Source organism: Hypomesus transpacificus, chromosome 1 (genome assembly GCF_021917145.1).
Source record: "Hypomesus transpacificus isolate Combined female chromosome 1, fHypTra1, whole genome shotgun sequence".
Classification (NCBI taxonomy): Eukaryota; Metazoa; Chordata; class Actinopteri; order Osmeriformes; family Osmeridae; genus Hypomesus; species Hypomesus transpacificus.
Genome location: NC_061060.1, coordinates 2,917,165 through 2,939,158, shown reverse-complemented (window position 1 = coordinate 2,939,158; position 21,994 = coordinate 2,917,165). Strand labels below are relative to the sequence as shown.

Here is a 21,994-nt window from a genome sequence, read left to right as displayed (position 1 = left end):
GGTTGTGAGCGTGCAGGGGTGTATGTGAGTGTGGTTGACCTGGTTTTGTCTCAAGCAGTTCATTGTCCAGATGACATTGTCCCTCTGAACATTGGATCAATTAAACACATTGCTTTCGACTTGATGCAATGAAAGAAACATACGTTGAGGGATGGCTGATGTTACGTGTAGAGAGCAAGGATTACAGGACCAACTACCTGACCATTTTTGGCAAAAAGTACATCTCCTATACTGCTACTGCTAGAAGGCATGAACAGTTTCCCTCGTATTCCTTATCTAGAATACCTACTGCAGGACTCAGGCCTGATCTTACAGTGAAATGAAGATGTTAGTGTCAGCTTTACACAGACACTGTGGAGTCTGGAGTATATCTTGAATGTACAGTACTTTGTGCAATTTAATTTGAAAGTGCAGTATTTCAATGCACAGCTTTATGTGTTTCCGGCTAGACTATAGTCCCAAACGTCTAGTGCCATATCCCCATCCTCTCCCCTCATCCCCAGCATGAGTCAGCCAGGAGGGAGTTTGACGTATGCATGAGTGTGTGTGTGTCTCTGCGTGTGTATCTGTGAGTGTGTGTTTCTGCTGCGTCAGTGTTCTCGTGAGAACGTGGGAGTCGAATCGACGCGCAGGATGTTCAGAGCCTCATCTGTGGCCCCTGCAGTTGAAACTCAGGAAGTGAACCTGGCGGACTAGTGAGAAAAACCCTTCGTTCTGCCGTGGAGTGTAGCGTGAAGGAAACGGTGGGTGGGGGCTGGGCTGGGCTACGGCTACTCATGTCACTAGTATTTCTTACCCATAGTGTCACTGCGAATAGGGAAGGCCCCCCAGCAACCCCACCCTCCCCACCCCACGCTGGGGGAGGGTTCCTGCGTGGACCGGGCATTCCCTACTTGCTCGGGAGTCCCTCTTTCAGGCTCTGACGGAAGGGAATAGAAAGGCCTGCTGTGGGAACAAGTGAAATGAATCAGAAGTTTCCTCCAGCCAAGTCATCTCCATAGTAATATCTAGGGGGTTGCTCAGTGGCTGAGCTCAGCTTGTCATACGTCCGCTGTGAGAACGTGTTGTTATTATCATATCCCTGTTGTGCTGGCGAGGAGATGTGTGTGTGTGTGTGTGAGAGAGAGAGAGAGTAAACTGCTGGTGACACAAATGTGATTTAGGAGAGAGTGTCAGGTCTGTGGTGTGCCATGTTTGACACCAGGCTGACACACGTGGTTTAGCTGCCTGCGTTTCATATAACATGGACCGAAGGACTAACAGAAAATCTGATTATAATACACATATATAATGTATATATAATCATACATTTGGATTATATTATGTTATTACATTATATAATATAGATTATATAATAATCTATGTCATGTGCCAACAATATGAAATATAGAAGTTCTGTTGCAATTCAAAGGTTACATTTTATTATGGTTACACATTTTACATGACATTTTGTGCTATTTAAAGGTACAGAGTCAAAAAAGTTTAAATAAAGCATGTAATATTTGATTGTATCATCAACATTTACATTTTACATTTACATTTAGTCATTTAGCAGACGCTCTTATCCAGAATGTGCAGGGACATTTCCCCGAGGCAAGTAGGGTGAAGTGCCTTGCCCAAGGACACAACATCATTTGACACGGCCGGGAATCGAACCGGCAACTTTGTGATTACTAGCCCAATTCCCTAACCGCTCAGCCACCTGACCCCCCATACCCCCATGACCTCCCCCCCATACGATAACACACCTATAATAGCAAATTAAACATCTTAAATCAGATAGCTTGGTCGATTTATCACTTGCACATTTTGTCAACATGCCTCACATTTAGCAACATGTCTGTAGTGGAGAAATACTTTAACGTGTTCACTTCCCTCACCCTGCATATTTAACCTATATATTTTTTATGGAACCTTTTGGAACATTTATCTTTATTAATCTCACTTTTCAATGTATATATCTTTCAACTGACATCTGACTGTTATGCTTACATCATCATAATACCTGAGGAATTTTAACACATCCTAAATATAAGCCATTGCATAAACACAGATCTGAACGTGTTTTTATAGTCTCGTTGATTGCATAAACACACTAGAATGCATCTCTCACTCCCGCTCACAATATTGACATTTCCTAGTCTGCGGTCTGCTGTGTGTGAGGTGTAAGCAATTCGGTGGGGGGGGTGGGGGGGGGGGGGGGGGTGGGGGGGAGGATGAGAGCTACAGTACACCAGGCATGAAGCCTACATGCTGGCTGGGTGTCTCTTTTGTTGGTAATCCTCTGGAAGGAGAAATCACAAGTTCTCGAATTGGTCACTAAAAATCAAGTGAAGCTATCACAAAGATGATCTTGTGATAGCTTCTAGATTTTTCTTCAGTTTTTATCAGGTAGACAATACCATTTTGCGGGATGATTCAACATGAAACTAAGCGAACCTGCGGCTGATATTACGGTAAACACTCAGGAAGAAGACTTGGGTCCGTGGGTGGGGATTCTCCTCAGTTGGTCCTCTGCATCACAAGGAAAGCAATAATGACACAGCTAGTTCATTGTATTTGGATCACATTCTGTCTTGATAGAGTGAGACTGGTACTGGTCAGAGATGGCAAAAGTTCACACATCTTTCACTCGAGTACAAGTACAGATAGTCATGTTTGAAAAGAGTGTAGTTAAAGTGAAGGTGCTGACTACACTTTTTCACTCAAGTTAAAGTAAAGAAGTATGGGCTCTGACATATACTTATGTAAAAAGTAGCCATTACTATTACCTGTTGGACTACACATCATATTAATACAAAAATACACTATACACACGCAAGGCATTCCTCAGGAATCCTTTTTGACACCAACAATCTCCCTCATATATGGCCATGGGTGATCAGGAATGTCTCTATTTTCAGTCATGTCGACATTGTCCCCCCCTCCCTCTGTGTCATAACGTCCCTTTTTTTAACTACCTTTTTTTCAAAACCTTTTTTTTTCTTTTTCTTTTTTTTACTAGTTCAACCTTTAAAAAAAGCTAAATGTTTAGTTGTTTTTTTAAGATCTTCACGCAGTAAAAGAGAGGAAAGAGGAAGAGAGGGGAACAGAGAGCCTAAAACAGAGTAGATTAAAGCAGAGAAGAGTACAATAGAGTAGAGTATAGTAGAGTCCTCATCAATGATAAAAACTTTTTTATGAATAATTTTTTCGAAAACTTAGATTCAAATATACTTGGTTGCCTTCTGCCTTGCTGCATGGTAGCTTCGTAGACTAGCTGACGTTTGTTGTGCGTGATAGCCAGGAAATGAATACAAGCTCGCAATGACAACAAATAATATTGATCATGCCACCAAATACAGATTAAAACGAGCCTGGCTTTAAAATGTAAGAACTAGAAAGTATTGATATTTATGTACAAAATTTAAGGAAATTATGACAGACATGAAAGACATAAATAGTGAAGTAAAGTAGTGATGGTTGGTTGATATGTTGAATTGGGTTAGTAACACCCGGGGTTTGAACTAAAAACAACATGAAACTACCAGAAACAGGGTTTTTATATAATTACTTATGACCTCAAAAGCGAAAGAACCATCATTCATTCATTCAACGTCTGTTTTCTGTCTAAATACAGAGAAAATACATGTACCATTATGTCTAGAAAGCAGAAACTGAATTCATGTTTTGTTTATCAACTGAAACCAAAATGTTCTCTTTTTTTGACCATAAACGATTAAAGTGACATTTCTAATAATCATCATTCTCATTTTTGTGTTTGTGGGGAACCGAGGACCGCAACAAAGCCTAAACACATGCACAGCCCAATAAGTAAATTAATAAACTGAAGTAGGAGAAATATGTACATACCATGAACACAGTCACTTAAATGGCGTAATGAAACTTTCTCTTATGCTTTTAGATGTAGCTTTAAAGAATATGACTGGATGAATATAAGATATAGGTTATGAATATGATACATTTGACCTTTGGACTTTACTGGTGCACTGTCTTTGAAAAGCAGAGATGAAAAGGCATTAGCAGTTTGTTGCTTTGGAAAATGGCTGGTTTATAGGAACACATTCGAAGCAGCCAGTTGTGGGAGGATTTGAACGACTGGTGATGTTATCATAACCACAAGAATAGGGGAATAACGCTAGACCGAGGGTCTACTGTTAACAGGCTCCGATGAGGAAAATCATAGACACCGTAAAAGGGTTTCACCGGATAACCTCAATTTCTTTATAAAAGAATTGCAAATCTGTCACCTAGTGCTGTAATCTCTAGTTATGTTATGATTGCAATATTAGAAAACCGGAAAGGCAATTTTTCCTTTTAACGTTCAGAATCTTGAATGGCAACTTGCCTAGTTATGTCAGGGAGAGTGGATTGTTACGAGTCGTGGAGATATTGACCTGCTGTGAAATATTTTACCTTTAATAAAAAAATTCAGTTGGCTGGTTTCACGTCTAGTTAGAGAAAGTGGCATCCAACGATACACTGCAATTCATTTGAAAGGGAATTACGTTCCAGCATGTAGGCATTTGGGCCCAAGCAAATCTACTTTGTACGGATTGATCATGTCACATGGGACTTATTTGTGAAGAACACAATTAGGTTTTCTATTCACATTTTCCATCTGAAGCTCCCACACTGAGACAGGTTATAGTGCTGCTTTCACAAAAACAGAAGGTATCCACAAAATAATCGTCATCGAAAACCCTCGGAACGACACGTCAGTACCTATATCCTGTTTATTTGTAGAGCGGAATGGATTAGATTGAGATAAGTCTTGAATGCACACAAGCAAAATGGTTAATATATCCAATCATAGACTGAAGAGGGGATATAAATACAGTTTTTGGCCATTGTTTTTTTTTTTTATTCTTTAAAAGCAAAAGTGAAAAATCACTTTTACTGACAGTTACTCATCTTGAGCCCAAGTCAGTCATTTCCCCCCATATGATAAGTTATCAGAAAGTAGCTTACTCATGCAAGTCACCAGCTGTCTCACTCAGGTGGCAAGGCAACCTCTACTCATCTTTGTAACTAAAATGTTACATTAAAGTGAACATTAAAAGGATTTAATACATTTTTATTGGACTTCTTTTCAAAGGGTTCACCCTTCCACCTCTGAAAATGATCCAATATCACTTTAGGTTGTTGCATAGTTTTTGAGCATTCGCTTTGTCAGGTCAACCTTTTGTTGGCCATTTACTGATTTGTCACAAGGGGGAACCAAACAGAATTCAGGGATCTTATGGAGTGTACTGTAACCATATGTCGGGGGAATTGCATTGTGAAAATGAATGTAAAAAATCGACAGAATCCTCAGTTTATTTCATGTTTCAAATATATATATAAAAAAAACAAGTTTAGCTTTGTTAAAAATAATTTACATTCCAAAGGGTCATGAGAAATACATAAGACCTAAAAGCTACATTATAAAGCACCCTTGAGAGATCTTGAAGAGGACTTTCCAGAGGTTAACACTTCAGTACAGGCTGGTCTTCTTCATTATTCTGAGAAACTCCTGCTCATTAATTTCACCATCCCCATCTCTGTCTGCTTCATCTATCATTTCCTTTAAAAAGAAAGAAAGACCATCTATAGTTACGTAGCTATAGAATCATAGTGATACTAACATCCATACTGAAGCCAACACACATTCAAACACACTGAACACAACAGTTGAATGTGTCCATGTATCAGCAAGTGGGAGTGATGTGAGCAGTTGCATGACAGCCTTGATGATCAGGGGATCAGATCCCCCTACTGTACAACTCTGTGTGATCGCATCTGTTGATCGCCCCACACAACTGTTCCCTACTGCCGATTTGAATTCATAATTCTACAGCAAAGATGAATGACTGATCCGTGTAGAAGCCAATGTGTTCTAAATGTTTACATCCACTTTGTAACTTTTTCATTTTTGAAAAGAAGCAACGTAAAGAGTGGGATTTGAACTTGCAACCTCTTGAAAATGCTCTACCGTTCAGCTGTAGTATACCTATCCCCAGTTTGTGTAATATTCTTTATAGCGGTGACATCCAGTGGTACCAAGACCACCAATGGGAACCCTGTGCTGTATGAATTCCATAGTGAAAATAACATACTTGCAGCTCTTCATCCGTCAAGTTTTCACCCAGCTCCTTGGCAACTCTCTTCAGGTTTTTAAAGGAGATTTTCCCTGTGCCATCATCATCAAACAACCGGAAGGCTTTCAGGATCTCCTCTTTGGAATCCTTTTCACTCTGGTGGACGAGGGAGAGTTGTGTGACGAGATTAATGACATGATGGGGAGAGGATGGGCTGAGAATTTGACATAACATGAGGAAACCAACATCGAAATAGAGTCAATGTAATCCATCACAACAGGGAGAAAGAGTAACTGTCTGAAACATTATTATACTATTCATTCATTATCATACTACTCATTCATTATCATACTACTCATCACAGCTGAAACCTTAACTGAACAACCTGAATGTTGTTCAGTTAAGTTGTAGCAAGAATAGAAACACACCATTTTCTGAGTCATCATACTGAGGAAGTCGTTAAAGTCAATGGTTCCTGAGCCCTCCTTGTCGATGTCTGAGATCATCTTCTTTATCTCCTCTTTCTTCGGTTCAAAGCCAAGAGCACGCATGGCAACCTACAGGAGACAGATGTCACATATGCACAGGGATGCAATTTATTTTACTGACATAACTTGTGCCAACCTCTGTGCAAAGTTTCCGGCAGGTTGATACACAGACTCCATCATTATAGGTTACCATGGCAACCATTAGTTTATTAGTTGCCATGGTAACTTACCTTAAGTTCCTTCACGTCAATGGTGCCTGAACCATCCGTGTCGAACAGATCGAACGCTTCCCTGATCTCCTGTTTTTGTTCCTCCGTCAAATCCGGCTTAGGACCGGACTTTTTCTTGTTGTGAGCTGTAGCAGTGGGTTTTCGGTAACCGGAAGCCTGTGAAACAATTACAAGACAATGTGGGGTAGCGGTAAGGGGCAAGAGGGATGCGGCATGCGGGAGGGGGGTATTATTAATCATACAGTATGATGACAGATTACTGTACTGCTCCTACAATAGCTAGTATATCTTACTTTGCAGCATGGTACTGTACCGGTGACTAGCTATACTATAATTTTCATGTTTGCCAGCCTGGCATTCAAGATAAATATTTTAGGATGTCTATTTTAGTGAGATACATTTTGTTTTAGTTGCATTAAAATGCCACTTGATGCAAAAACCTTGATGGGTTGATATAGCCGAGCTACTTAGTCTAACGTTGTACAGTGCTCCGATGGGGAACGCTAGCTAGGCTAGCTCTAGTAGTTATGCGGACGTTCTGGAGAGCAGTAGCTCTAGCTCCATAGTAACAGTGTGGTACATGAAAGCAAATCAGCAACTTAACGTGGCTCCCGGCTTCAAATAGCTAAAAAGCTCGCTGAAAAGGTTAACTTGAGCTGCCATTGAATGCTTGTTAAATGATCACATTTAGTCGAACACATGCTTTTACTTACCATTGTCAACCAAAATAACAGAATTGTCAGTGAAGACGCTTTGACGAGATCAAGTCAGCTAGCTCTGCAGGTGTAAACAATGCTGTAGCTAAGTGTAATGGGCGTATCTGTAAGAGGATACTATAAACGACACAGAATTGGTGCAATAGAAAATCCGCATAACCAAACGACGAGACCGAAATTCACCGACGACACCAATCAGAAACGTAGGTAGGCGGGATATAACTGGCTTCTGATTTCCATTTGGGCCTCACCACGTCTCCTAGCAACAAGCGGGCCAACTAGAGCGCGCGCTGTTTTGTGCAAGTTAATAACAGGATCAAGGGGAACTCGTAAACCTGGGACAGCAACACCATTTAGGGTGAGTTTATACTCAGTTGCCTCTGTAATGTTATAGTTTGACTTCCACGTCCGTAGTTTGCACATATACACGATAGCATGTACCTGCAACTACTGCCGTAGCTAGCTAGCGGCTAACTAGTTACATGCTATCAGTCTTCACCAGGGTTGCAGAACAGGTACTCATCTTGTGCAGTTTGCTTTAAATCAAGTGCCCGAACTTACTTTGACTTTTTTCATGTGATAATCTGTTATTGTCAGTGTGTTTTCTAGCGAGCTTAATGTGACTTGCATCTAATTTCCAACATGTCTCTCTATACTTCAGGAGACACACACCATGTCAGGGAGTACAATCATAAACCAAAAACGTCACATTGGACTTCAAAAGCTCACCGCCCTTTCAACCCTTGCCCATTCATTTCTGGGCCCCGACAAGAGACACAAGTTCATTCACGACGACGAGAGTGGCGACTCCGTGTTGGTGTGTTCTTGTTTTCGCCTCCTGCAGCACTTAGACCTGAGCTGCTCCGTGAGCCAGCTGGTCAGCGAGACTCTCCGGTCCCACCAGAAGGTCTACCACACTGGGACAGGGTGCCTGCTGTTCCTCGCCGGTGCCTGGGGCAGTGCAGCGCTGGAATGCCTCCACAGAGACGTGGCCGTTCCACACATCGTCTCCGCCATGTCTGAGGGTCTGGAGGTGTGTCTGGACGCCTGTGGGAGAAGCAGTGTGTCCGTAGAGGATGCTGTGTGTGCCTTAGCTGGGCTGGAGGCACCAGACAGCGTCACGCTAGGCCCGCGAGGTTCAAAGGTCGACCCATCGCAGACAGCTGCCCTGGCTCCCTCCTCCTCACCGCCAGAACATCCCAGGACTGGGATGTTGCTCAACAGGAAACAAAGGAAAATAAAACTGACTCACAGCAGGCATTTCTGTTCAGATGAGCCTGAGAACAGCATAAGAGTGCCGTTAACCCCTTCACCGGATCCTAAAGATGTTGACATCAGTCATCTCGCTCCGGGTGTGAGTCATGGGAGTGAGATCATGAAGTTGGTGGTTGAGGCCAGCAGGATGCAGTCAGAGAACACAGGAAGTGTTGGTTGCCGTGGAGTGTTTGATGTAAACAAGCTGATAACGTGTACCCTATCTGGCTTGTCAGAAGACTGCACGTGTGTTCAGCTTGGCTGTGTCGTCCAGCTATCTGACGAGCAAGCTTCCCTGGTTCGTGTTCTGCAAAGACAGAGGCTGAATGTTGCTTTGATTAACGGAGATCTCGGTGAAAGCTACCATCATCTCGGCTTCACCAAGCCGGCAAACGTCAGACTTGTGTCTCACGAGCTGGACGTAACTGGTCGCGGCAAAGAAGACGAGTGGATAGACAAAGTTTTGACAATACTATTGACATTAGATGTGAATCTGGTGTTAGTCCACGGGGTAGTGAATGAAAAAATGTCTCAGCAGTGTACGGAACATTCCGTCCTCGTAATCGAGAGGATGAAGCCGGCCATTTTGAAAGACTTTGCAGAAACGACAGGAGCCGTCGCTGTCTCTTACGCCACGCAGCTGAGCAGATACTGCGTGGGCACCGGGGCTCGCGTCAGCACATGGAGAGACTTCAGTCAAAATGGTGGCAAAACATCGATGGCTGTCAACGTGGCCGCCGACCACACTAAGCTGGTGACAGCCATCCTCACCAGCCACGTACCTGCCAAGCTGCAGGCCCTGGACGACCAGTTCTGGGGCTGTGCCTATCGTCTCCACCACGCCCTGGAAGACAGAAAGCTGCTCCCCGGAGCTGGAGAGGTAGAAGTCCACTGCCTCCACCACCTTCACAAGCACATTGAGGTCCGCAGAGGACAGAGACAAGACAAGGCTACTGATAACCCATACAGTGATACTGTGCTTCAACTCATGGCAGACGGTTTGATGGACTTTACATCTACCGTAATGGCAAACGGCGGACAGTGCTCCAAAATGGAGGCATGGACTGCGATCCGTAATCGACTTCAACGTCTGGATGGATGTTTGGAAGCTCCTCAGTGCGATCCCGCTGGGGTAAGACTGGGTTCCTCCCATGTGCTTGGTGACGGACCAGCAGGGAAGATCTATGATAACTACAGGGTGAAGATGGAGGCGTGGAGGAGAGCCCTGGATCTGGTTCTCCTCGTGCTCCTAACAGACACGGAGATCATCACAGGCATGGAGCCTGAACCAGGAGAGGAAAATATCATGACACTTTGATGTTTGTTTCAAGTACATCAGGAAACAGTTGTGTGTGTGTGTGCTCACAGTAAAAAAAATAAAACACTTTTTTAAGTGTTTTAAAACACTACTATAAGTATGACTGTTCCTTATGACTGATTTTGCATTTGTTATCTTTTACTGTTCTTACAGTATGTTTTCTAAGTGGGACATGACCACCAGGGGGAGACAAACAATACCAGACTTATTCTTGCCAGTGGTTTCTCATCAGCAACCTTGTATGCCCAGTGGTTTACCATGTTCAGGCATGTAATTTGACATACAGACCTCAATACAATTCCGTCTCAGTCGCACAAGTTCACAAGCTTAAAGTATTTGATCTATTAGTCAAGGTTACATGTTGCAAAGATAAACTGTGAAAATGTGATGTTTTCTTTCTACCGAGGAGATTCATCAGCGGCGCCTTCCTAACAGGTTATTTCCTAACGGGGGATGAAAAGGAATGGTTACAAGCTCCTGGAGAAATTGTGTCTAATGTTCTAGATCGTTAGCTTCCTTTTTTGTTCTTTACGTTGGTTTCTAAATCGTGACGTTTGATATTGTTAAAGATCTCTTGCTAGCCAGAGATGGCCTCATGACTGTCTCTTTCCTGTTTGACACAAGGAAAGGTTTACAGACAAGGAACTTCTCTAGACAGTTCATGTTTGTGTCACGTCTGATTCACATCCGAAAAGTTCAAACTATCAACGTTTCTCATCAGGCCCTTGAAGCTGTATTTGAATATATATTTGTCTTTTCTCCAGGAATTCATTAAAGTTAAATGTGAGTTTATGTTTCCATCAGCCGTATCAAAACAAAGGCGCTTCACAGCAATCACCTATATGTCCGTCCTTTGCATTGGAAAACAGTCTTCAACTTCAACCGAAATGTCACAGTTGTGGGTGGAGGGGTTGGTTGGCACATAAAAATGAGACAGAAAATGGCACAACTAACTTGTTGACACATTTGGAAGTTCAGGTTAAGACCTGAATGATTTCTGTGTGTCTGCACGGTGGCCCAGCCCACTCCGTGTTCCACCAAACACTCAGAGCCTAAATTCATGCCAAACTAAATTTTGGTGCAGTCTGAGTTCTATGTCACTCAATCATTCACGCCTGCCAGGGTTTTTGTTCTTTTTTCACATCTTTTGTATGCTCTGTTAATCACTGGCTTACATGAATGAACGACCAAGTGATCCTGTCTGTAAACGTTGCCAGTCAGCTGCTGCTTTCCCAGCTTGCACAAGGGTCTCTGTGACGCAGTTCTGTTAGTAAGCCCCTTCCTTACCCTCCCCTCTCTGCCTGTACTCAGCCACTTGGCAGGGCAAGGTAGGACGTCAAAGTGGGCTTGTGTGCGAGAGAGAGAGAAAAGAGAGAGAGTGTTCGGAGGGCGCATGCGAACTGAGGCCCACGGGGGAAGCCTCCACAGATCCTATCCAGCTGTAAATATTTCAAGAGGGGAAGGAGAGAAGGATAAAGGGAGAAACGCACACTGGCGGTGTGTCTCCTATACCTCTCTTCACAAAAGGCTGAGCAGCCAGGGAGCTTCAGACTCTGGGCATCTTGAGTTTCCTGGATCCCACGACACTGGGCTTCCTAGTTGCTCCGGGGGAACAGAAGGTATGCTGGTGGAGAAGGGGGGGTTTGAGCCACACTGCCCGACCCTGGGGTTAAGCGGAATCAGGCTCGGGGAGCTGTGAACACGAGGAGGAGGGAGAGACCGCTAGTGGGAGACCAGCCGAGCTCCTGCTTCGAATCTGGCCAGCGGGAGAGGGAGAGAGAGAGAGAGAGAGGAGGACATGGCCACGGGCGAGATCACCACACTTCCTTCCACTCCTGATGACGGCGGTAGCAGTGGCTTTCCCCCAGGAAACTTTAAAGATCCCAAGAGGCTGTACTGTAAAAACGGAGGCTACTTCTTGAGGATTAACTCTGACGGGAGGGTGGATGGTATCCGGGAGAAGAACGACCCCCACAGTAAGTAATCCCAGGCCCTCCTCACGTTGCAGGGAGGGCACACAAGACCTCTTTATACTTAAAAAATGCAACAAGGGAGGCACGATGAGTTGAATCACAGAGGATTGTTGTTTGTGAATTTTCCTACTGAACGTTTATAGACGTTGACGAGTGATTTTGTTTTTTGCGTTTTTAAACATTCCAGAAACCTTGATGTGTTTTAACGTAAGTTTCATTTAAAAGTTACTGTTGGGTCTGTATATGCCATGACATGTAACTGCCCACTGATTGAAAGAGTAGATCTGAAAATCACCATGACAGGGAAAAAACACTTTCGGTAAATATACCTGTGTTCCTGAAAGTCACTTTTATCTAAGTGGAAAAACTTCTCACAAAAAAACACAAACAAGATTACAGATAAAAAACAACATCGGCTGACATTTTTCACCAAACGAAGTGAGAATGACACTGTGTGGGAAGAGAGAACGTTTTGTGGTGCCTGTAAAGGAAAGAGAAATGTCTGTCCTTGAAGTTGAGGCCACCAAGTCCGCATGAACAAATTGTTTCTTGAAGTATGTCTGTCACGTAGCAGTTTAGAGGGGAAAGAGAGGGGCTAATTGGGGGTGGGGGGATACTAAAGATCACTATGTGAGCGGATGGGACTCTGAACAGGTGCATTCAGCTGTCCATCTTATATCACAAGTAATCGACTGGTAATCCCTGAAACAAGAGATGAGCTGTCTTTCAAAAGCTGATGTAGTAACGCGCAATCAGTTTTCCATTTTATATGATTTACAAGAAAATGTAGGCCTTTCCAGTTGTGTGGAGGAAGATGTCAATAAACCTGTAACAATTATATATCCAGTCTTGAGAATTTTTGTACTAAACAGAGAAGAGACTATTAAAATAAAGTTATAGTAACTGTGAAATCCAGGATGAACAATCTGAACAATATACTCTTATAACAAAGAGATATTGTGTATTTGCTCAGGGCAGAATATGTGTTGTATCCATGACAATAACCTTTTTATTATCCTGGCTTACCTATCCTTACAATGTCCTGTTGCCAGGGGCAGTTGTTTTTTTGGCTTTAACTGAAAAATGGTAAGTTGGCACATGAAGTCCAACTGCAAACGTTTCAAAGAAATGACTTTTATAAAGAAAACCATGAATCTTTATCAATAACAATTTGGGAGCTTTGAACAGCTCTTGTCTCTTCAGTGGTTTATCTGCTTTCAGAAATGTAAATACTACAATAAACCAGAAATCCATTCACTCTCCTCTTTTAAAGAAAACAGCATCAGTGCCAGTCTAGGTGGTTTCGTATACTTTACATCTCTGTAATGTGATTTTAAATGACAACCGCCATATTGTTTCCTTCTCCTCAGTCAAGCTTCAACTCCAGGCGATATCAGTGGGGGAGGTGGTGATCAAAGGAGTCTCAGCCAACCGCTACCTGGCCATGAACTCGTCCGGGAGACTGTTCGGAGCCGTGAGTCACCTTAAACCCATGTCAATACCGTCACTACGAATAGACACAAACAGATGATACCGATGATGTACATTTGAATCACATTTCTCATGTCTAATCATTGAGGCCATAATGACAGGTCTAAACTCAACCCTCAGTTTGAGTGAGATGCAGGGGTGGCCTTAAGGGTGTGTGTGGTGAGGGCCTGATGTGGTTTTATAGTGGTACTCCACCACTTGTGAACTCCAAGCAGTGCTTCCTCCTGTTGAAACGAGCAGACACCCTGAGGGCAAGCAGGGTTATGACCCACATGGTGTCTTCACTGATGTGGTCAACCTGGCTTAAATAGTTTTAACCAACACTGTAAAGTACTTTATTTACTACTTCTGAGTAAATGGATAACATGTGAAATGTAATATATGTGAATACTAGGACACCCGTAGACCGCTTTGTAAACACCAAATTTAAGAGATACTGAAATGTCAGCTCCTTTAAAATACTTAACACGTTTCCCCTGTAGTCCTGTAGTTCCCTACGTTTTGGCGTTTCAGGGATAGAACCCAGTGTCTCTTAGACAAGAGGTGTTCAGTAAGTGGACTTGTTTGGTCTTGTTGTGTTAGTTTTACTGGAGTTAGTCCTTTAGACTCTGAGTTTAAGGAGAGTTATGGGAGATTCCAGGCATGTGTTTTAGGCTCTGTGGTGCTTCATAGGTAACCAGTGTTGAGGAGACAACAGACCTTCTTGTCTGACAGGATGTGAGCACTGCACCCGTGTCGCCCCTAGCAACAGAGAGATTTGAGCCAGATGGAACTGATGTCATCAAGTCTCCCACATGGACGAGGCGAGGGCTTGACTTCTTGCTCATGGCCTGAAAATATCAACGCATGCCGTCCCGATAAAAGCAATGCTGGTCGTTTTTAAATCATGGGGAAGCAGTTTCCTGGGGTTCATGGATTCTTAGACTGAAATTAAATTAGCAGGTCTTTCTTAACCTGGTACACATATCTTCATTAGTTGAGACAGTTCCTACTGGTATGGACTCGTCGAAACTGTTGGCTGCACTGTTGCATGAGGTGTTTAACAGGGTGATCATAAAATCGATAAATCCATAAAATGTCAGTATTGCAAAATGATCTCATATTCCAACATCAAAAAGAGTTTCACCACCAAGGAGCCTCACTTCCAGAACCTCAGGAGAGAACTACCAGCACTGTTCGCAAGTCTTAGGCACAAAAACCAAAAAGTTGAGCAAAAATGCATTTAGGAAATGAAGACTAAACACATCACGTTCTCAACATTGTACTGTTATACTGCCACACAAATACAGAAGACAAAAAAATATGATTTAGGACAGAAGTCATGTAAAAATGATTGTGTTCCTAAGACTTTTGCACAGTAGGCCTAACTGTACATACAAGCAAGGGAATAGAAAACGAGATGTACTGTATCTACAACATGAACCACTTGTTTGACCAGGATGTTATGTTTTCCCCTCAGAGACGTCCTACGGATGAGTGCTACTTCACCGAGAGGCTTGAGAGCAACAACTATAACACCTATCGCTCCAGGAAGTACCCCGAGATGTACGTGGCCTTGAACCGCAACGGACAGTTTAAGTCAGGATCCAAAACCAGCCCTGGACAGAAAGCAATCCTCTTCCTCCCCATGTCTGCCAAGTTCTGATCCCAGGAGTCATCGCAGGGAGCGTTAAAGAAGGTTTGCGCTGGAACGACTGTGACTATACCCTCATCCGTCGTGATAGATGTCTTTAGAAATCATCACCGAAACAGTACATAATGTGAGTTTAACGATGGCTGCTTTATTGAATCTGAGTTTGTTTTTTGTTTTTTTCCTTTATATTTTTTAACCCTTGTGCTGCCTTCGGGTCATTGTGACCCACCTTTTGCACCACGACAGTGGGTCACAATGACCCGAAAGTATGAAATAACAGCAAGTAGAAAGGGTGAACAAGACCAGAAAATGGAAATTAAGGTGAATGTCACAGACTGCAGTACTTGATAACATCTTTAATGTCTTTCATGAAAGGGAAGATCACACCATTGTACTCTACTGTTTCTGTAATGCATTTCGGCACAACAGTATTTTGGGTTTATTATTATATCTCACCTCCGCATACTTATTTCATAAATGCACAAGAATGATTGTATATGGCCCAATGTATTCTCCTTCCTAGTTTACAACAGAGAAATTTAACTTCTTGTTTGTACCAAAAAACAAAACAAAGATCATCAGTACAATCTTTTGTAACAGTTTATGAGAACCAGTGTGTGACTCACTCACAGTATACATAGTCCAGACCAAAAAAAGCACTTAGAGTGAGAGTGTGGTTAGCATCTATGTGCTAATCAAGTTCACATCGGTGCAATTAGCATTGACGCGCTAGAGGCTAGGAGGACCGGAGTCAGGGGCATGGCTAGGGCCTGAGTCCCAGGGCTAGGGTCTGAGTTCCTGGGCTAAGGCCTGAGTTCCTAGGGCAGCTGGCGGTGGTAGAGCTGGTAAAACACCCCAGAGTAAACGGCTGGCAACTCCTCCATGGTGAGGTCGATGTGATGGAAGCCCTGCCGCAGTCCGTGGAGCAGCAGCCTGGCCAAGCGCGACGTGATGGGCGTGGTGGCGTCGGTCTTGGCCAGCTCTGACAGGTCCAGCCACTCACAACGCAAGCACTCCTGCGTGCAGAAGTGGATGTTGTAGGACAGAGGGCTGAGTCGGCAGATCACATACATGTCTGACATGCCGAACGCTCCAGGGTGGTTGTGTTGCTGCCGGATGCTTAGGAGGGATTTGAATTCGGAGTGGACCCCTGTCTCTTCAAACACCTCACGCACTGCTGTGGTACCTAGCACATGTGGATGTTTGTTTTCAGAAATGTAACAGAAAAAGCAGGCTTTTACGCATTCTTGTACTGTATCAGATATGTTAACAAGTGTTAATTATGAAGAAAACTCGACCGTGTTTTCTTTCAGTTATTCTTAACGCAAAGCAAATGTGGTTGTCCTCTACTCTAAATGATCGTGAAATATTTTAGTGCCTTTATTAATAAATAGCTAATTTGATTTATTTCTGAAATATGTTGTGTATACTATAACACTTTAAAGCTGCTTTTTGTATGTTTCAAAGTCTGTTTTGAAAAAAGGAGAAAGATGCTAAACTTGTAAGACAAGGGAAACATTTCTGTTAATTTGAAGTGAGTTTATGAACATGAAAAACTTCCTTAGACATTGTAGGTATATTAGTAACAACCGGTACAGTGCTATATGTCTTCTCAAGTTTGACAGTTTGAACATGCCAGTAAGGGAAATATGGTGAACAGTTTATATACATGCAAGTAATATACAGTCTTTCTTATGTCTTGTATCTTAAACTTACCAATGTTTTCTCCTGGCTCAGACAGACCTCCAGGAAACTTCCATGCATTTTTCGTCTGAAAGAAAAATAAGAATTTTTGTTATGATGGTTTTTAATTTAAAATTGTAGTTTTACTTTGCCAGTTCATGCAGTTTATAGGCTACATGTGATATTCAAAGCGGAATTTTGATGTGAAACATGCTCAGCTCTTAAGTTTGCATTATAATGATTTAATTCTTTCAATTTGATGTGATTGCTTTTATTATTGAATATTCAAGAATATACAAAAATAACTTTGTGTCTACTGATTACACAAAACATTTCACCACTCATTTATATTTAAATACAAATCGCTGCTGGTTAAATTATATAATAGTTGTTATAAAGCGTACTTTTATTTTAGTTACTTGATGGATTTATTATAAAACTTTTCTATATTTTATAGACCTTACAGTAAACTAGAAAGCGCTATGTTAATGTATACATTTGTACAAGGCTTGGAAAGTTAGAAGAAAATAAATATCCCCCCAAAAATGTGTTGTTTGTGTGGTTAATCATGTCTTTAATTACTGATTACCAGTAATGACCGCATGGCAGTCCTTCACATATTTTTTTTTTCTTCTTTATAGCTCTACATCACATTCCCATCAGCATCTAAAACAGATTTACTCCAATTAAATCTGTATCAAATACTGCTTTCCATTCAAGTGTATCAATATCAAATACATAATCATCGCAGACAAATCTACTTCAACACAGACTGATGTGCTCTACCCTTCCCCCGTCTAGTGCCCCCCCCCCCCCCCTCACAGCAGCAGCGATGGCATTCAGGGGATCACTTCCAGGAAGCTCATCTCGGCCAGCCTGACTGTGCTGAGTCTGGGCCAGGCAGAGTTTAGTGGGCCGGAGCCTTACAGTAAATGAGGGGAGGAGAGGAAGGAGGGAGATAAAACACGTCCTCCCCCCCACCACCGAACAGGCCCTTGTCGGAGGCAATGACCGTGTTATTATCATCTCAAGTTACCGGCTGCTTAGTATCTCAAACTACCATCATTTAAAAACATGCTGGGGTTGTTTCATTGAGTTTTGTGTCACTAAACATTATATATATATATATACACTAAATAACAAGGAACACTACAGGGGACGAATTATAAGTAGTATTTGTACCTATGTGCGTACAGATGTGGTCTTTTATGGGATGTTTTCTGGTGCATAAAGAACCTCACAAGCAGGGGTTAGGCATGTTGACTTGAGGTTATCTTAGGTAACGTAATACGTAGGAATGAGACACGTCCAGGAGATGCAACACAAGCCAAGGTAAATATCTAGGCCCTGTCAACAAACTGGAATGTAAAAAATATGAAGGGAAATATATGTTGTTTTTTAATGACAAAAATGTTCTGGCGAGGTAAAAGAAACAGCTATTCCCCTTCTACTGTATTGATAGGTTGATAAGTTCCTTGGATACTTCAATTAAGGAGCATAGTGAGATCAACTGGAGATGTGATTTAGTTTTATGCTGTAGTTGTAATCTTTTTGTGTGGTTTATCTTTAACAGCTGTACCTTACCAGGGAGTCAGGTGGCTGAGCGGGTAGAGCATCGGGCTAGTAATCTGAAGGTTGCCAGTTCGATTCCCGGTCGGTGCACATGACGTTGTGTCCTTGGGCAAGGCACTTCACCCTACTTGCCTCGGGGAGAATGTCCCTGTACTTACTGTAAGTCGCTCTGGATAAGAGCGTCTACTAAATGTAAATGTAATGTACCTTGTTTTTGTCTTGAACCACGAGGACCTTCCCATTTGACTCATCAACAACAGCTCCTGAATGAATCAACAAGAACAATTTCTTACAAATCAACAATCGCAAACACAACAACAACAATTCATGGCATTTCTACAAAAAGTATTCAATAGTTCCAGAGAGCCAGCTAGAGTTTCATAAATCATCATATATCCTTCATTCATCACTAGCTGTCCTATAGTATCTTTCTGTGTAGCTTTAAACCGTTCAGCCTAGTTCTTTTGATGTTCACAGCCAAAGATAATGTTCTGTCAAACCTCAAGGACAACAGAGTTTCTGAATTGAACTGACTGAAGGAACTTGGCAAGGAGGCTAGGGGACACAGGCAGTTCCTTGCCTTTGTCCACCGGTACACTATTAGAACTGCACACTTCTGATCCCTAATCTTTTCCTGTGCTTTCCATGTGCACTATTTGTATGTCACAAACTGCTAAATGGATCAAATGTAACCGTAACGAAAATGTCCAGAACTTTCCTTCAGTCCAGCTGGCACTCACTTGCAGGAGTAATGACTGGGCTGGAGACGACATGAAAGGTTTCATTAAACTGACCCATGTGGAGTGGTGGAGGCCTGGGGCTGGCCTGGCCAACTACAAACATCCTCCCCCGCTACGGTAACTCTGAAGAACATCCCAAACTCATCCCTGTGGCTCTCCCACCCATCTCTGAGGATAGCTACCCTCGCAGTTTAAGAAAACGTCCATAAAACAGTCCATTTGAGTTGGCTGATTTGAATAGTTTGCGTCGTCTTTTCTTGAGTGTTGCGTTGTACTATGATGCTTTCAAGTCATAAAGCCTCCTCTATTCCCCTCAGAACACATGAAACTGGCTGGAGATATAGTCCTGTATATACCACTGCTGAGAGTACTGTGTATAATATTGACTATCAGAGTACCGTGTATACTACTATAGACTATCAGAGTACTGGGTATAATATTGACTATCAGAGTACTGTGTATAATATTGACTATCAGAGTACTGTGTATAATATTGACTATCAGAGTACTGTGTATAATATTGACTATCCGAGTACTGTGTATAATATTGACCATCACAGTACTGTGTATAATCCTACTGACCATCACAGTACTGTGTATAATATTGACTATCCGAGTACTGTGTATAATATTGACCATCACAGTACTATGTATTATACTCTTCACTGCTAGAGTCGTGTGTCATGGTTTGACTGTCACCGTTTCCCAGGAGGTTGAGACTGAGCCGTGTGTCTGTGTTGACAGGCTGGGAGGAGAGGAAGCGGGGACATCAACCTCCTCCAATGAATCCTACAGATGTGTGCTGAGGGATGGGTCGTCTAAACCAGGGACTTGGCCCTCCATGTGGAAATTGATGTCATTCCTCACGCCAGGCCCAGACGGGGAGGCTATCATTAACTAGCCTGGCGGCGTGGAGAAGAAAAAAACCCCAGCTTCCTCAAAGGCAGAGTTCTGGCCTGGCCTGAGATGGGGAGTAGGAATCCACAAATAATCAACGAAGGGGACTTGCGGGTCACATACTACACAGCTGTTGGCTCTCTCGCCAGAGTTCAGGCCGTGGTTTGCTGATGAAACAGCAGCTGTAGTTGCCTGGTCTATAATAACAATTGGCCATTTAGTTTCAACCTGCGACCTCTTGATCTGCAGTCACATGCTCTACCAATGAGCTACCTAGATAGGAGTCACTGTGTGGGTGTTCTGATGGGGGAGGCTAATTAGCCAACACTGCCTTGGAATGGTCATTGTTACTGGAAATCTGTAATTGTTAACGGTTCTGTCAGCTCCCCCTCCTACGCACTGAAGAATTTAGTTGCTCAAAAGGAGGACATAACTCACAAACTCATGTCCAAACTTGAAACATAATCAAAATAAATACTGTGTATTGTTCTACATACTAGAAAATTGCATAATTATTCTTTTTCTTTTTTTTTGGAGGGGGGGGGGGTATCAAAGCTGCCAAAGTTCACTTTTGCAATGCTCTTAAAGTAGATAGACCCTTTTGAACTTTGGGGCAATCAAAAAAGATTATTTCCAAACATGCTCCGACATGTTCTCATCCTCCTGAGAGATGGTCCTGTACGGGCAGGCTGCCCCCTGGTGGCTGACGCTGTCATCGCCTGTTGCAGCTGACTGTAAAATACCGGCATCAGCTGATTAGCAGCGGAGAATATTTTACCATGTAGGTCACGTGTGAAGACCCCTTGAACACAAACCCGAACGTTGAGATACGGAAATGTTCCCTCACACCTGGTTTACTACGATCTACACTATGCTGTCAGCATAATACTGTATGATCACTAGAATTAGGCAATGCACCCTAAAATACACAGACGTTCAAGGGGAGCCATTCGCGTTGGGCAACGCCGTTTACCGGGCATTCAGGAACCCATCACCGGCAGTTCATTAACTAAGCATGGACCTCAGTTCAGACTGCCATCTAAATAAGGAGGGAGAGACACATTCTGGTACCTGCCACTCCAATCTGATGAGTTGCGAATCCCGGTAAACGGCTCTCCCCGTCGGTTAACCACAAGGCCAGGACGGCTCGGTCGTGTCTGGCGTGGTGGTACGTGAACCCATGTACCGACGCTGCCGCTGCGCACCTGCCCAACGATATGGGCACGTGCAGCCACACCGCTATCCGCCCTTCTGCCTTCCAATGTGCCAAGGATTCTACGGAAAACACAGATCTACAAGTCATTCGTTATTATGAAGCTGTTTTCAGTTAAGACAGTACAATGAATCTGGAGCAGAAGTTCTGGGGCAGAACTTCAACATTTGTTGGTTACGTTTATAACAAACCTTGAAGTAAGTTACTAAAAACACTTTCGTTGATATCTGAGGGGAAACCACTGTCACCCAGGTTGACTGTCACTCCGCCGAATCTGTCCACTTTCCCTGACAGTACATTTGACCCCTGCTCGCTCTGCAGTTGCAAGAGTCTCGGGACACATTTGAATGTACGAACCGTACTGATGGGCACAGTGTGTGCAAGGCAAATGGTCTTGTTGGAGAGATTGCTTCTTATCAAAGGTAAAAGTTTACAACTGAGGGCTGCCATGGTATAAAATGTATGGTCAAATCTGTTCCTGTTCTTTTGCCGGTCCACTATGAGTTGCGTAAACAGTCACCTCTCAAATGTTGTATAATATCGTAATACCCAGTTGTACATAAAGTTTCTGTTTTGCGGTGCAACATATGTAGCTATAACATGCAAATACTTTGGTTGTTTACTGCAATACTTCGACATTGCTTTATTGGTATCAACTGTAACCAACTTATTAAACCTTAACCGACGATATCCAACTGTAAATAAC

General features: G+C 42.9%; 4 protein-coding genes across 4 annotated transcripts; 2 read left to right on the top strand and 2 right to left on the bottom strand.

Moving 5' to 3' along the window:
* Positions 1 to 5,301: 5,301 nt before the first annotated feature.
* Positions 5,302 to 7,625, bottom strand: cetn4 (centrin 4). The gene is made up of 5 exons (XM_047019859.1): positions 7,512 to 7,625; positions 6,799 to 6,954; positions 6,509 to 6,637; positions 6,099 to 6,236; positions 5,302 to 5,566 (listed from the first exon to the last, which is right to left on the bottom strand). Exons 1-5 carry the CDS (start codon positions 7,512 to 7,514, stop codon positions 5,477 to 5,479), a joined length of 516 nt encoding a protein of 171 aa, XP_046875815.1. The 5' UTR covers positions 7,515 to 7,625; the 3' UTR covers positions 5,302 to 5,476.
* Positions 7,626 to 7,819: 194 nt separating this feature from the next.
* On the top strand, positions 7,820 to 11,305 carry bbs12 (Bardet-Biedl syndrome 12). The gene is made up of 2 exons (XM_047019839.1): positions 7,820 to 8,029; positions 8,176 to 11,305. The coding sequence occupies exons 1-2, from the start codon at positions 7,997 to 7,999 to the stop codon at positions 10,084 to 10,086; spliced, it is 1,944 nt and encodes a 647-aa protein (XP_046875795.1). The 5' UTR covers positions 7,820 to 7,996; the 3' UTR covers positions 10,087 to 11,305.
* Positions 11,306 to 11,448: 143 nt separating this feature from the next.
* Positions 11,449 to 15,374, top strand: fgf2 (fibroblast growth factor 2). Its single transcript, XM_047019872.1, has 3 exons — positions 11,449 to 12,062; positions 13,430 to 13,533; positions 15,010 to 15,374. The coding sequence occupies exons 1-3, from the start codon at positions 11,885 to 11,887 to the stop codon at positions 15,193 to 15,195; spliced, it is 468 nt and encodes a 155-aa protein (XP_046875828.1). The 5' UTR covers positions 11,449 to 11,884; the 3' UTR covers positions 15,196 to 15,374.
* A 173-nt stretch (positions 15,375 to 15,547) lies between these two features.
* nudt6 (nudix (nucleoside diphosphate linked moiety X)-type motif 6) lies at positions 15,548 to 21,961 on the bottom strand. Its single transcript, XM_047019849.1, has 5 exons — positions 21,480 to 21,961; positions 21,147 to 21,350; positions 18,646 to 18,701; positions 16,900 to 16,954; positions 15,548 to 16,369 (listed from the first exon to the last, which is right to left on the bottom strand). The coding sequence occupies exons 1-5, from the start codon at positions 21,736 to 21,738 to the stop codon at positions 16,002 to 16,004; spliced, it is 942 nt and encodes a 313-aa protein (XP_046875805.1). The 5' UTR covers positions 21,739 to 21,961; the 3' UTR covers positions 15,548 to 16,001.
* Between the last annotated feature and the right edge of the window lie 33 nt (positions 21,962 to 21,994).